The sequence below is a fragment of the Belonocnema kinseyi genome, chromosome 6 (genome assembly GCF_010883055.1).
Source record: "Belonocnema kinseyi isolate 2016_QV_RU_SX_M_011 chromosome 6, B_treatae_v1, whole genome shotgun sequence".
NCBI lineage: Eukaryota > Metazoa > Arthropoda > Insecta > Hymenoptera > Cynipidae > Belonocnema > Belonocnema kinseyi.
The window spans coordinates 55,081,320-55,096,698 of NC_046662.1; the positions used below are offsets into that span (position 1 = coordinate 55,081,320).

The 15,379-nt window shown below is 28.5% G+C and overlaps 1 protein-coding gene across 1 annotated transcript in view; it reads left to right on the plus strand.

The window, feature by feature from the left end:
- The window catches only part of LOC117175400 (dynein heavy chain 8, axonemal), a 158,593-nt gene that overhangs the window by 52,029 nt on the left and 91,185 nt on the right, over positions 1-15,379 (plus strand). Inside the window, exons 23-26 of the mRNA XM_033365109.1 lie at positions 1,999-2,170; positions 5,348-5,493; positions 8,653-8,791; positions 8,875-9,105. Of these exons, the coding sequence (XP_033221000.1) occupies positions 1,999-2,170; positions 5,348-5,493; positions 8,653-8,791; positions 8,875-9,105 (688 nt within the window). The remainder of the gene's footprint in view (positions 1-1,998; positions 2,171-5,347; positions 5,494-8,652; positions 8,792-8,874; positions 9,106-15,379) is intronic.

The window sequence follows — 15,379 nt, forward strand, 5'->3', positions numbered from 1 at the left end:
CTCGTTTTTCTCCGCATTGTGAACTCGAATAACAAAAAACAATAAGAAAATCGAGCCTTTTTTTGGGTACAAACTTTCCTATTGTATTTTGAGTTCAAAATTAATTTCTCTTTTTTTATTTTTGCTATATGGTTGAAAATTCAAATATTTTAGAAAATTCGCCTTCGCGGATTGAAAATTCATTTTTAATATAAAAGTCATCTTTGTTTCTTAAAAATTATAGTGATTGATTCGAAATTGGATAATTTTGTCAAAAGTTAAGTAAATTAATGTTTTTAAATAGAAAATTTGCCATTTTGTATTTGAAATGCACCTTCTCATAAAAAAGCAACCTTTATGGGTAATAATAAAGTTTTTTGTCGAAAAATCTGGTGTTTTATGAACAATTCGTCTTTTTACTACAAAATTACACTAATTGATTTAAGATTCAACAAAATTCATCTTTTGGTACAAAAATAACATTTTTTCGTCAAAAATGAAGTTTTTTGTTCAAAATTTAAGTATTTTCTAAACAATTGATCTTTTTGGTATAGAGATTATACAAAAGCCATCGTTTTTGTCAAAGATTCAATTGTTTTCTTAAATATTCATTCTTATGGATAGGAAAATCATCTTTTTTCGTGAATTTTTAACTATTTTGGTTTGAAAATTCAACTATTTTTGGTTCAAGTTTAATGTTTTTTGTGTGAAGATTCGCCCATTTAGTAGCAGATTAATCTTTGTAGTTTGACCATTCTACTTTGTTTTTTATTTGACTGTACATGCAACTGCTCTGTTAAAAATAAAAAATTTTATTTTCAAACATTTGGATGAAAATTTAATTCTTATGTTGAAAATTTAACTATTTAATTAAAAGGTTATATTTTTATTTGAAAATTCAACTACTTTGATAAACATTCGTCTTTAAGATAAAAAATTCGTAATCTTAGAATGAAGAATCATATTTTTGGTTTTGTTCGAAATTCAACAAGTTGATTCAAATATCATTTTTTTGCCAAAAAATCAACTGCTTTACCACACATTCGCCATTTTTATATATAAAATTTCTGCTTTGTTTTAAAGATTCTTCTTTTTTGCTGAAAATGAATTTTTTTGTTGAAAATTCAACTATATTTGGTTAAAAATGTTAAATTTTAAAACGTAAAAAATGCTTGGTCCAAAATCATTTTTTTGTATTTAACTATTTGGTAGAAAATTTAATTGTTCTGTTAAAAATTTATCTATTTTAATAAAAATTAAAAGTGAACAAAAAATTTTGTTAAAAAATTCAATTGTCATATTGAACCTTTGTATTTTTAGATAAAAAGTTCTTCCTCTTGAATTGAATTTTTATCTTTGAACAGAAAAAGCCATCTTTTCAGTTGAAAGTTTATTCCATTTTTATTTGGTTTATAATTAATCTCATTTAGCTAAAAATTCTACATTATGGTTAAAAATTTAATTATTTTGGTGGAACTGAAACTATTTTGTTATAAATTCACCTTTTCAGGTTCAAAATTTAACTGTTTTTGAAAATTAAACTAATTTTGTTTAGCGTTTTTTTTGGTCAGAAATTCATCAATTTGTATTGAAATTTTTTTTCACAGAAAAGTAAGTTTTTATAATAATAACTATTTGGCTAATATTCTTTTGTTTTCTTTTGAAGTTTCATTTTTTTGTTCGAAAATCGGATCATTTGGTTGAAAATTTATCTTTGCAGAATCTAGTTTGAAAATACTTCTATGTATAATATATGTTGAAAATTCAAGTATTTGGTTAAAAAAAAAAAGTTTTAGTTGAAAATTCATCTCTCTTGGCTAAAAATTAATTTTTTGTTAAAAATTGATTTTTTTGGGTTTAAAAGTCAAATATTTTCTGAAACATTTGACTTTTTAGCTTGAAAAATGTACTCTTTTGTAATTCTTCGCCTATTTTCATTAAAATTAACTTATTTCCCCTGTGAAGTCTGGTATAATATTTTTTTAATAAATAGACCTAATGAACTATTTCTAATTTTAGATATAATATGCACTTTAAAAAAGAAATTCTATTGTGGCAAATGAAGTTGAGTAATACTTCGGAAATATTGGCCAAGTGGCTAAATGTCCAAAGTCTGTGGGCTTACCTTGAAGCCGTTTTTATCGGAGGTGATATTTCCAAACAATTACCTGCTGAAGCAAGACGATTTGACGTATGTATATAAAGAAATTTAACAAAAATTTAAAAAGAAAATTTGAAAAGATTTTCGCAATATTTTATAATTTTTTATTATTGTTTTTAATTACTTTATTCATACTTTATATTTTTATAAGGCAGACTGGAGCTAAGCGCGCACAGTTTTCGCATTGTAAGTTTTTGAAAACAAAATAAAGTTATAAAAAAAGCACTGATACAGCTTGAAACAATTATATTTAAACTAACATTTGGTCCATAGAAGTGATTGTCTATGAGAAAAAGTTTAGTTGAAATTCTATTAAATTGAAGCTACCTCTAAGGACATTCAAAAAAAGGCGTGGGCTAAGCATTTCAGGCTTAGGGCTTAGCTCGCATCTTTTGATTTCTTGAACGATTAAAAAAAAATTAATATAAACATTGAAATTCTTTTTAAAGGCGCAGTGTTTATTATTTCTTTTAAAAATACTATTTTTTCACCTTTTTTTTTGTTTTTCTTCGCTCCGAGACGAACTTCTTTAACTTTTTTCGGCCCTAGGGCACAAATGGCGATTTTCCGCTCGCTGCAGATGAAAAAAAATCCAAATTAAAAAAAAATAACAGAAACAAGAGCATTAAGCCTCATTCACACGCCATATGACGAGTTTTTAGTGAAAGCGTTTTTTAAATATAGAAAAGCGCGCGCTTAGCCCCAGGACGCGCTTAGCATCAGTGGGCGCTCAGCGCTGCGCAGTGGACCACAAAAAAACGTCCGTGGCAAAATTCATTTTTAGAAGACATTTATTATCTGATTTTAACTTTTTTTAAATAAAAGCTAATAAAACTTCACACCGAACTACCATGACCAATTTTAAAATTTTTGTTAATTTTTTTTATTTAACCCTTCACGAGTTTACGGTATACATTTTTCTATCAAACTAATTTTACGAATAGATGTACCTAACGAGACCTTAGGGGTCACTGATCACGAATGAGAGGTCCGATTTGCGAAATTCAAAATGGCGGATTCAATATGGCGGACGGGTTTTTAAATTTGTCCACTATTTTGAATCTGCAATTTCGAATTTTGTAAATCTGGTTCTGGATTCATAACCAGCGATCCTAAAAATCCCAAAGTAACCAGTTCTATTCTAATTTATTTAACACGTAGTTCAAAAATGTATTCATTCTTAAAAAAGAGCGATTTTCGACATTTGTTTATTTAGAACTATTTATTATTTTACGCAATAAGTTCTTTAGTATTTTTTCAACATTATACAATGCTTCAAATATGATATCAAAACGTCTTTTCATATTACTTAAAAAACATTAAATCTAGAGAAAAATGTTGTGAATAAAAAAGGTGGTAATCAGGGTTACCACTATGCTGCAAAGGATTAATAACAAAAATAAATAAAAAAAGTTGACATTTAAAGTTTACCGGTTTTTAAAAATTGCTTTCATTTAATCAAAAATTCCTCGAAAAATGAAAGCAACTATCCACGAAAGATTGCCAATAGCAATGCAAATGTTAAAAAATGTATTCATTTGTTATAAACAAATAAGTGAATGAAAATGGTTCCGTGGAGATTGGCTGCAATTCGTCACTTGATTCGCATTAAACTTGAACAACTTATGAACAAAGATAGTTTCTTAGTTGTATTAATAAAAGTTTAAAAAATATTTTGTTATTTAAATGGAATTCTTATAAACAAATATCCATATGAGGTATTTTTGATGGAATAAATGACGTTTTTTCTATGGAATCGATCATATATTACTTGGAAATAAAACCTAAGTATCATTATTGTTCAGAAAATAAAAGTTAATAATTGTTTAAACTCTCTTTATTAACAAATGCACTATTTGACTATTATTGAAGGCATAAGCTAGATTCTTGTATTGCAATTAACTGTAAACAACTAACTTATAAATTTTCAGTAACATTTTAATGACATTAAAAATTAATGATTTAAAACAAAAATTGTTTGAACAAATTTTTATCATTTTATGTATTTATAAATAAAATACCACTTTTTTCACGGAATTTACAGCCAGTTATATAGCAATTATTTTCTTCTATAAATCGATAATATTTCATAATTTTTGTACCAAACCTCATCAACAAATGTATTATTTGGCTTTCTTTACCATTTCAACTTGTTTTATTTTTGCTGTTAATCAACTATGAATAACAAATTTTTAAGATTTTTTGGTGATACAATAATGATCCAATATTTTTATTTTTATTAACAATGTAGTAAACAAATAGCCAAAAAATGCATTTGTTGATTGAGTTTGTCTCAACAATGATCGAATTTTATTAAAGCATAGGAAATAATCATTTTTAAATAACTGACTGTTAATTTTATGAAAAAACGGTATTTTATTTACACATGATTTTACATTTTATTTATAAATGATCAAAATTGTTCTGTACAATAATAAATTGTTTACTCTCATGAAAATGTTCCTAAAAATTTATATTTTAATTATTCACAGTAAATTAAATCGAAAAATTGAAGTATGTGCCTCCAAAATTCGCCAAATAGTGCATTTGTTGATTAAGGTAGTTTAAACATTTATTAATTTTTATTTGGTGACCAAGCATTAGAGTTACGTTTTATTTCCAAGTAATATGTGATCGATTGCATAGAAGAAACGTCATTTATTCCATCAAAAATACCTGATATGGATATTCGTTTATAAAAATTGGTTTTAAAAAAACAAATTATTTATCAACTTTTATAAATTCAACTAAAAAACTCTTGTTGCCTATAAATTGTTCAAATTTAATGTGAATTAAATGACGAATTGCCGCCAATCCCCACGAAACAATTTTCATTCACTTATTTGTTTATAACAAATTCCACAATTTTTTTAAAATTTGCATTACTATTAGACTTTTTTTTGGATCGTTACTTTTAGTTTTCTAGGTACTTTTGATTGAATCAAAGCATTTTGTAAAAACCGGTATACTTCAAAAGCCAATTTTTTTTTCATTTTTGTTAATAAACGTTTAAAAAAATAAACAAAAATTTAGAAATCCGCCATGAAAGTTTGATGCAAAATTTAATTAGCTTTCATTAAAAAAAAGTTAAAATCGGATTATAATTTTCTTCTAAAAATTAAGCTGTCCACGCACCTTTTTTGTCGGACTGTGCCCAGTCTTCCCTACTGAATCTACAAAATAAAAATATATAATTATTTTTTGAAGAATATTGATAAATCTTGGGTCAAATTGATGAATCATGCACATGAAAAATTGAATGCAGTAGAAACCTGCACTGGAGATGAAACTATGGGTCAAATGTTGCCATATTTATTAGAACAGTTAGAATCCTGTCAAAAATCACTCAGTGGGTAAGGAGCTTTGAAAATTTGATTAAAAATAATTTTAACAAAATCATTTCCGTCACATTTTTCAAATAAAAATCGTTTCTTTAATTTTTCTAATACAATATACGTGTTCACTGAAAAATCTAAGATTGAGTTAACTATTTTTTTGAAAATTCGTCTTCTTTTTACGAATTCAATTGCTTTTATATGAAACTAAAATAATTTTAGATTAAAATATCCGTTATTAAATCTCTTGTTAAAAATTAACCTTTTTTTATTGAACAATGTAAATGCATATTTTCATATGTATAAATTCCTACTATTCTACAGAAAATTCTTGACTTTTTATAAATCTTTATCTTTTTTAGTTTCTAATTTATCTGTGTTAATTAAAAATGCAATAATATGTTAGAAATTTATATTTTTTCAAATAGTTCAGCTGTTTTTATTTAAAATCAAATTATTTTTTTGTTAGGATGTCAACTATTGAACTTTTTATTGAAAATTAATTTTCTTTCCTTTAAGATTTTTTTATTTCAGTTGAAGATTCATATTTTTCTCTCGAAAATGTGACCATTTCATTTAGGCTTAGTATTTTTGTACAGAATTAAAATTGTTGGTACCCAATTTATCTATTGGTTTAACAATCGACTATTTGGTGTAAAATGAACTTTTTGGATGTAAATGAACTTTTTCTACAATTTCGATATTCAATTTTAAGTTGAATATTTATCTTCTATGGATAAATTTAACTGTCTCTTATTTAAAACTCAAATATTTTTTTATTGAAATATCAAAAATTATATTTTCTGTAAAGATTTGATCTTGTTGTTTAAAAATTTAACTACTTAATTAAAAGTTGAACTAATTTTTAAAAAATTCATTTCCTGGTTAAAGATTCACAATTTGGTTAAGAATCCAATTTTTATTTTTAATAATTAAACCATTATTTATTATTTTAATTCAAGTTGCTTTTGTTTATTTGCAAAATTTCGTCCAAGAATCTTTTTTTTGTAGAAAATTCATATATTTTGTTTGAAATAAGACTCATTGGTTAAAAGATAACTTTCTTGGTTATAATTGGAATCTTTTGTCGAAACCTTAATCTTTCTTCGTTTAAAATGCAACTCGTTGTATTAAACATTCGTCTTGTTTGGTAAAAAATTTTCTTGTTTATTGAAAATTCCACTATCTGGTTAAATATTCAACTGTTTCGTTAAAAGTTAATTCTTTTACATAAAAAATTTAAATATTCTGTTTTATGTTAAAATTTCTGCATCTTAGTTAAAAATTGAACTATTTTGTGGAAAATTTATCTTTCTTGAATAATATTCAATCTTTTTATGCAAAATAAAACTTTTTTTATAAATAAATACTAACTGTTACATTATTCGTTGAGATAATTAATCTTTATTGTTTAACGATCTAACTGCTTGGTTACAAATTAATTTTTTGTTGTTGAAGAATTATAATTTTAATTTGAAATGTAATCCATTTGCTTTATTGAAAATTCTTATTTTAATGTTAGGAAAATAAAATTACTTCTTTAAAAATGGATTTTTGTTTGTTTAAAATATAAATATTTGGTTAAAAAATAGTCTTCTTAGTAACAAATATTTCTAAGTGTAAATTTATATATTCCATTTTGCTTCAACTTTAATTCTTTTTTTTAGTCAAAAATGTATCTTTCTTCAATAAATTTAACTATTTATGATTTAAATTAAATGGATCAAAAATCTTCCTTTTTGGCAGAGTTAATCATCTTGGTAGATAATTCATCGCTTTTGTTGAAAATTAATATTTTATGGATTAAAAAATTTAATATCTTGTATAAAATTCGACTCTTTTGGTAACAAATTAATTTTTTGAACTCAAGATGTAACTTTTTTGTGTTTAGTTAAAGATAGATCTATTACAGTTGAAAATTTATATTTGTTAAATGAATTCAACTGATTTTCTTTTAAAATTGTAATAAATTTTTCATAAAAATATCTCTTATTATTTTTTTCGTTAAACACTAACCTTCGTTGATTGAAAATTTAACTAGTTGGTTAAAAGTTCAAGTACTTTGTGAAAAATTATTTTTTTTATTCGATGCGTATTATTTTAGCACAAAATAAATCCATTTGATTTAAACGTCAAGGCTTTGGGTTCAAATTAAGTTTTTCGTTACAAATTAAAATTTTAAGATAAAGAATTAAACAATATTGTAAAAAATTAAACTTTTTTCGTCATAACTTCATATGTTTTGGATTGAAATATTATTGGTTAGAAAGTAATATTTTTTGAATAAGTTCAACTATTTTTAATTTTCAATAAAAATTTTTTTTGTTGAAATATCAACTAAGTATTACATTGTTAGTTCAGAATTCATTTCCTTTGGTTGCAAATTCAACTATTTGGTTAAAAATTCTGCTTTTATCAATTTCATCTTCTCGGTTGAAAATTAAACTGATTGGCTGAAAGTCTATCTGTTCAGATAAAATTTAATTTAATTTAGTTAAATATTAATATTTTGGCCTAAAATTTAAATAATCTACTTCAAGTTAAAAATTGATCTTTTTTAGTTAAAAATCAAAACCTTTTGTAAAATAATTTTTCTTATGTGATTTGAACAGTTTTTAATTTAAAGCTAAAATCTTTTTTATTTAAACACAAACTGCGTAATTTGTTGTTGATAATTAATCTCTTTTGGTAAAACATCAAACTGTTAGGTTACAAGTTAAATTATTTGTTTGAAATTCATGTTTATGGTTGAAGATTCATAACTTTAGTTGAAAATTGATCCCTTTGCTTAAAAACTTAATTATATACCTCAAGATTCGTTCTTTTTTGTAGCAAATTAATCTTCTTGGTGGAAAGCCCATTTATTTGGTTGAAAATTCATACATTTCCTTAAAAATTATTACTTTTTTTGTTAATTTAAATGGAATTTCGGATTTTCTCAATCGAACTATTTTGTAGAAAATTAATCTCTTCAAGAAAAAAATTTATTTCTGTTAGTTTGAAAATGAATCTGTTAAAATATGAATCTTTCTTATTTAAAAATTGATCTTTTGTCGTTAAAAATTCAACTATTACTTAAAAATAACTTTTTTTGAATTAAGATTTCAAATACACTTTTTCAAGATTATTTTTTAAGAAATGTAAAATAAACATTTTTCATTTGTTTTGAATAAACAGATATTTGGAAACGAAAAGAGTCACTTTCCCAAGATTTTGTTTCATATCCGATCCGAGTTTATTGGAAATTCTAGGACAAGCAGCTGATTCTCATAGCATTACAAAATATCTCGACGGCTTCTTCGACAACATTGGTAAAGTAAGAAAACGGAAATAACTTGGCTGAAAACTTATAAAATTTAAACTAAAAAATAATTTTTTTTATATTTTTTTATTTTACAGTTAGATTTCGACGAGAAACAATACGATAGGATCGTCAGCATGTATTCTCGTGAGGGAGAGAAAATTGCACTTGAAAAAGACGTTATTTGCATAGGAGGTGTTGAAAATTGGCTGAACACTTTGCTGCAAGTGCACCGATTTTCTGTTGGATCTGTGATTTCACAAGGCCTGCAAACCCTTGCATCTCCGGACACTGATCTTTTGTCACTTATAGACAACTCTGTTTTACAGGTAAAAAATTACATTTTTGGAAAATCATTAATGCTTCAATCAATTTTTTTAAAAGAAGAATTTTTTTGATGCAACTTTTCTGCCGATAGTAATTCAAGGCATCCATTCCAAATCATTCGACGTCGTGTTTAGGCGGTGTACAGAATTCCGTTACATTTGGTTGCTGTATTTCTCATTTTTCCAGTGTATAAGCATAATACCTGAAAATGTACGCCGCCCAAATAAGACTTGGTGCGATTGCACCGCCTAAATCCGGCTTGGTGTAGGATACCGCCCAAATGCAACTTGGTGCGGAACACCGCTCAAATGCGACTTGGTGCGGTACACCGCCTAAATGCGAAGTGGAGGGGAAAGTTATTGATTTGTCACCCTCTAAAACCAAATGATTAAATTCATCAAATAGTTTTTATTTTTCAAAAGTCTACCACAAATACTTCTGAAATAATTGAAGCCCTTGCTAAATTTTTTCAATTTATCCGAAATCTTCGCGAAATATTTGAAATCTTTGTGAAATCTTTAACGTCGTTAGGAAAGATTTATGTCTTCATGAACTCTTTTAAAACTACCAGAAATCCTGGAAATCTTTGTGAAATTTTTTTAACCTTTGCGAAATATTTAGAATATTTGATACATGATGATATTGCTTGGGAGATCATTGACATTTTTTTGTTTATTTTTAAATCTACTATCTGAAATTTTCGTCAAATAATTCAATCTTTGTACAATCTTTGGAATCTTTGTATAATCATTAAAATCTATTTAAAACCTTTACGTCATATTTGAAATCTTTGTGAAATCTTTAAAGACTTTAGCAAAGATTCAAGTCTTCTTCAAATCTTTTAAAACTATCCGAAATTTTTGCGAAATATTTGAAATCTATGTGAAATTTTGGAAGTCTTTTTGAAACTTTTGTAATCTTCGCGAGATATTTGATTTATTATAATATTTAACATTTGATAGTTGTGAAATTATTAAAGTCTTTGTAAATTCCTTGGGATATCATTGACATTTTTTTGTATGCTTTTCGAAATCTATCTGAAATTTTTTTGAAATAATTGAAGTCTTTGTGCAATCTCTGAAATTTTTGTGTAATCTTTGAAATCTAACCGAAATCTTTGCGTCATATTTGAAATCTTTGTGAAATATTTAGACTTAGGAAAGATTAAAGTCTTTGTCAAATCTTTTAAAACCATCCGCAATCTTTTTGAAATATTTGAAATCTTTGTGACATTTTTGTAATCTTTCCGAAATATTTGATATATTATAATATTTTATGTTTGATCATATTTGTGATATTAATGTAGTCTTTGCGATTTCCTTGGGAAATCATTGAACACCTTGTGTTTTCTTTGAAATTTATCTTAAATTTTTTGTTAATTAATTTGAATCTTTGCAAAGTATTTAGAAATATTTGATATTTGGCAATATTTTTGAAATTATTGAATTTTTTGTGAATACCTAAGGAAATCATTTAAATATTTATGTTCTCTTTGAAATCTATCTGAAATTTTGGTGAAATAATTGAAATCTTTCAAATCTATTCCAAATATTTGTGATATTTGAAATCTCTAAAGCCATTAGGAAAGATTTAAGTCCTCGTAAAATCTTTTAAATCTATCCGAAATCTTTGCGAAATATTTTAAATCTTTGTGAAATTATTGAAATATTTTAAATTTCCAAAATATTTTAAATATTTCATAATGTTTGTGAAATTTTTGAAGTCTTTGTGAACTCCTTGGAATTTCATTGAAATCTTTGTGTTCTCCTTGAAATCTATCTGAATTTTTTTCTGAAATAATTGAAATCATTGTGCTAACTATTTGATTGATTTTATTATTTTTTAAAACAAATTTAATAAACAAATGCATTGATAAGGCATTTGTTGAAAGAAGACTTCGTTTTTTTCGATCATAACTTTTTTAATTAGGAACTTCATGATGATTTGAAAAAAGTTTCACAACTATTTATTGATCAATTTTATGACCTTCTTAAACAATTTTATCAGCAAATGCATTATTGTGGCATCTGTCGACGGAAGAATCATTTTTTTCATATGAATATTTTTAATTGCAACCTCATGATGTTTTAAGAAATATGCATAATTAGTTGATAAATTATATATATTTTCAAAACCAAATTTAATAAACAAATCAATTATCCTAAAGCTGTAGCCTTATTAAAAGAATGAAAGTAATAAAAAGATTAAACTGAAAGGACTGAAATTTAAAAAAAAACTTTTTCGTCGACAACTGCTTAAATAATGCATATGATCATTAAATTTGTTTAAAACATCATAGAATTTATGAACTAAGTATGAGTCTTCATGAAATTATCATCAAGCTCCCAGTTAAAGAGACTGACATAACAAAAAAAAACAAATTCCCTCGAAAGATGCCCGGATAATGTACTTGTTTATGAAATTCTTTAGAAAAATTTAGTAAATTTATCAACTAATCATAAAAGTTGCCAAGTTTACTATGACGATCCGAAATTAAAAAATCATAAAATTAATTAATAAATTATGAATTTTTTCTGAAATTATCATGAATTTTCTAGTTAAAAAAGTAGTCATGGGAAGAAATTTTCCTTCGACAAATCTTATATATGCATTTGTTTAAAAAAACCATAAAATTTATCAACTTCTAAGGCATTTTGCTAAAATTTTAATAAAGTTCCCAACTGAAAAGAAAGGCATTGAAAAAAACAAATTGTTGTACCTACAAATGCCTGAAAAATGCATTTGTTTATTAAATTTATGAAATAAAATTCATAATATAATCAACAAATTATTAATTTTTTTAAAATTATAACAAAGTTTTTAATTAAAGTAAACGACTTCGAAAAAACTAAATTTCCTGTCGAAAAATGGCTTATTAGTATATTTTTCTATTGACTTTGATTATAATGTTAAGAATAATAGTCTCAAGAAGAAATTTCTCAATCATTATGTTTTCATCTAAATTTATTGCAATATAACTCTAAAAAACGTAAAAAACATTCTTTCAACAAAAAAATTGGTAAATGATTAGTTTTTATTTTTGTCGCCGGTGAACTGTATTATACATCGGACCTGAGATTCTCGTTACAGCACGCGCTCAAGTCGCCTAGCCGCTATCGAATTAAGACGTTAATCTTTTCTTGAATATAAATTCTATTGGACTAAAATTTTCCAGAAAACTTTTTTCTACTGCTGTTAAGAGCTTACATGTTGGATCTTTTTTGTTGCTCAAAAATCGCTCGATAAACGAAACGCTGGAACTTAGAGAAGTCCGATAAGCGCCACGCATAAAAAAAAATCAACAACATTTTTTAAAAGGAATTTTTAAATTCCTTTTGCTGTATCAGTTGAAGGAAAATTCGAACCACATTCCCTAGAAATTTATTTGTAAAATCCGAAAAACGGACTGCCTGAACACGAGTTGATGTAAAAAACGAATAGAAATTGATTTTTTCAAAAAAGCAAGTTTTTGGTTTTAGTTAAAAAATTAGTAAAGTTACAACTTTTTGCCTGGAAAAAAAATATGTGCAATGCAACACTCCCGACGAAATATTTTATGTCCCCTCATTCGACCCGACAGTAGGCTGGGGCGAAAAACCAACATTGTGCGTCCAGAAAACGCCTGGGTGCGGAAAAGTGGCCCAGTCCAATCCGAAACGCAGCGCACTTTGAAATTTTGAAATCGGATAATATCTTCAGTCTGTTCTTTGAGGGTGAAATCTCGAAATTTCACTAAAAAACGCTAAAATTTAAGGTTTTGCAAAAATGGGCGTAAAATCGATACCGATGCCTTCCAAGGGTGACTTTACGATGAAAAGTCATTAGAGGGTACTTAGAGGTCCGTACCGAGTCGTCAAAGTCACCCCATGCCAATCCTCATGGAGGGGGAAATGGCTCAAAATTGTGTATTTTCGAGTAAAACGCTTAAATAATTGTGCGGTCCCTGAGTCATGTCTGTCTACGAGCACACGAGCGGCTGTGCCACCTCTGCACTGAAGCTGCCCCCCCCCTCGTCCCGGTTCTTCTTCTCCCTTCCCCCTCCCTCTGGTCGGGCGTTGTCGAGACTTGTCAGAACCCGTCAATGACTCGTACTGTCGGCTCACGACTAATGTTCGTTCACTCGCAGGTGCTAGTTGACGTTGTCGTTATAGTTTCTCCTTCTCATTGTCTCGTCGTTGGTTCTTTTGGTGGTAGAGATTCTGGTTCTACCCGCACTCCCCTCTTAGGTTCGTATGCCACAGCCTGTCGAAATTCGCAAAAAGAGTTTCTGCAGTGCCCTATATTTGGTCCTCCAAAAGATTTTGGTCCGAACGTTTTGCCAACGAGGGCTGACGTTCTGCGATGTTGTCAGGAGGTCCGAAGGCAAAAGGGCTGCCTTACAGAAAAATACAAGGAGCCTTCGTTCGGAGACATTGCCGACGAAGTCCGTTCCAAACTAATAGTTATTTGGGAATCTGCTACTAGCCCAACGGTCTCGGAGCAGTGCATTAAGGAATGCCTCACAAATCTTCATAAAAAATAACTACGTTGAAAAATTCATTGAAGAGTAAAACAACTTCTCAAAGTAATAAGTATGAGAAAATCGCCGCCTTCAAAGAGTACTGCTCTGAATTATTTAACATAGCCGCTTGTAAGTGCTTTGACTTGTCTAGGTGCTCCTGTCCCAAGGAAAAGAAGGTTCCAGCCGTAGAGCATGCCTTCTATCTTAACAAAAGAGGTAAAAGACTAATGGGAATCGCCAGCGTAGATGTCTCTGAAACAAAAAGAATACATAAGAGAGTAGAACATAATGCAAAAAGAGGCAGACTTCAACGGGAAGAAGGTGGGGAAAGCGTTCCTACTGCATCGGCCACCACATCTTCCTCTACGATTGATATGGATATAGATTTAGATTTCTTCTTTGAGGAAGGTGAAGGTGATAATTCTCCTCCTGAAATTAAGGTAAAGGTTGATGCTTCTACCGATGATGACGATTTTCACGACATACCACGCAGACTTGTGTAGAGAAAATCATCGCTGGCCAGACTTCACTTATCTGAAGCAGCAGTAGTTGCTCAAAGATATAGGATAAGTCAACGGGCTGCGGCACATTCAAGCTCATCCGTACTCCTCGCTGCCAATCGAGCAGGTATGATATCCCCGGATAATTCTCAAAAAGTACCTGAGTGTCTAGTCATAGATAAAAGTAAGATAAGGCGCGAGAAAATTAAAATAGGCTCCAAGTTAAATGAGGAATCACACCATGAGGATTCTATCCGTGGCTTATACTTTGATAGTCGGAAAGACGAAACATTGACAGCCTCCGGATTTATTAACGAGGAAGACATATCTTTGTTGGCTGAACCAGGTTCTAAATACGTAGGCCATGTCGTCACACCATCGAGCCATGCCCAAGATGATTGTGATTCTATTTATAATTATGTAACAACAGAACTGAATGGAGGCTTCGATGCAATGGTTAGTCGTGGGCTATGACGGTACAAATACGAATACGGGCTGGGAAGAAGGAATTATTCGTCTACTAGAGGAACGACTTGATCGTCCCTTGCAATGGGTTGTTTGTCTCTTACATTTCAATGAGCTACCGTTCAGAAGTATTTTCGTATTTATTGACGGACCTATCTCTGGTCCGAACAAATACTCAGGGCCAATAGGGGAACAACTTCCAACTTGTAAGACCCTCGATGTTTTAAAGTTTAAACAAGTTGAGTGTGACTTACCTGAGATTGAGCCCACTGATCTCAGCTCAGATCAAAGGTATCTTTATGAGATATCGGATGCCATACGGTTCAGAGCGTGCTCTCCTGAGCTGGCCTCCCGGAAGATAGGCCCCACAACATGACTCGCTGGCTAACAACTGCAAATATAATTCTGAGATTATACATATCAACAAAAAGACCCACAAACAAACTGCAGGTATTAGTTGAATACTTACAGTATACGTACCTCAGTGCTTCCACATCAGACGGGATAAGTCTATCGCTGATGTGAGTCGGCACCTCTTCCAACCAACAAATTATCAAGCTTTCTTTCTCTGAAGTACCGAAATGTAATGAACACTTCCATTCAGACAAACAGCTTCTCTGCCATGCCAAAAAATATACTTCTTGGAATGGTAACCGACCATAGGATTACCGTTCGCCAAAACGCACTCACAAAAATCGGGACCCGTTTATTTTTCGGAACGGATAAAATTTAAGAAAGGTAAAATTTCAGAATGGGTTATAATACATAATGATAAAACTTAGGAATACCAAAAATTCGAAAAAAGGAATA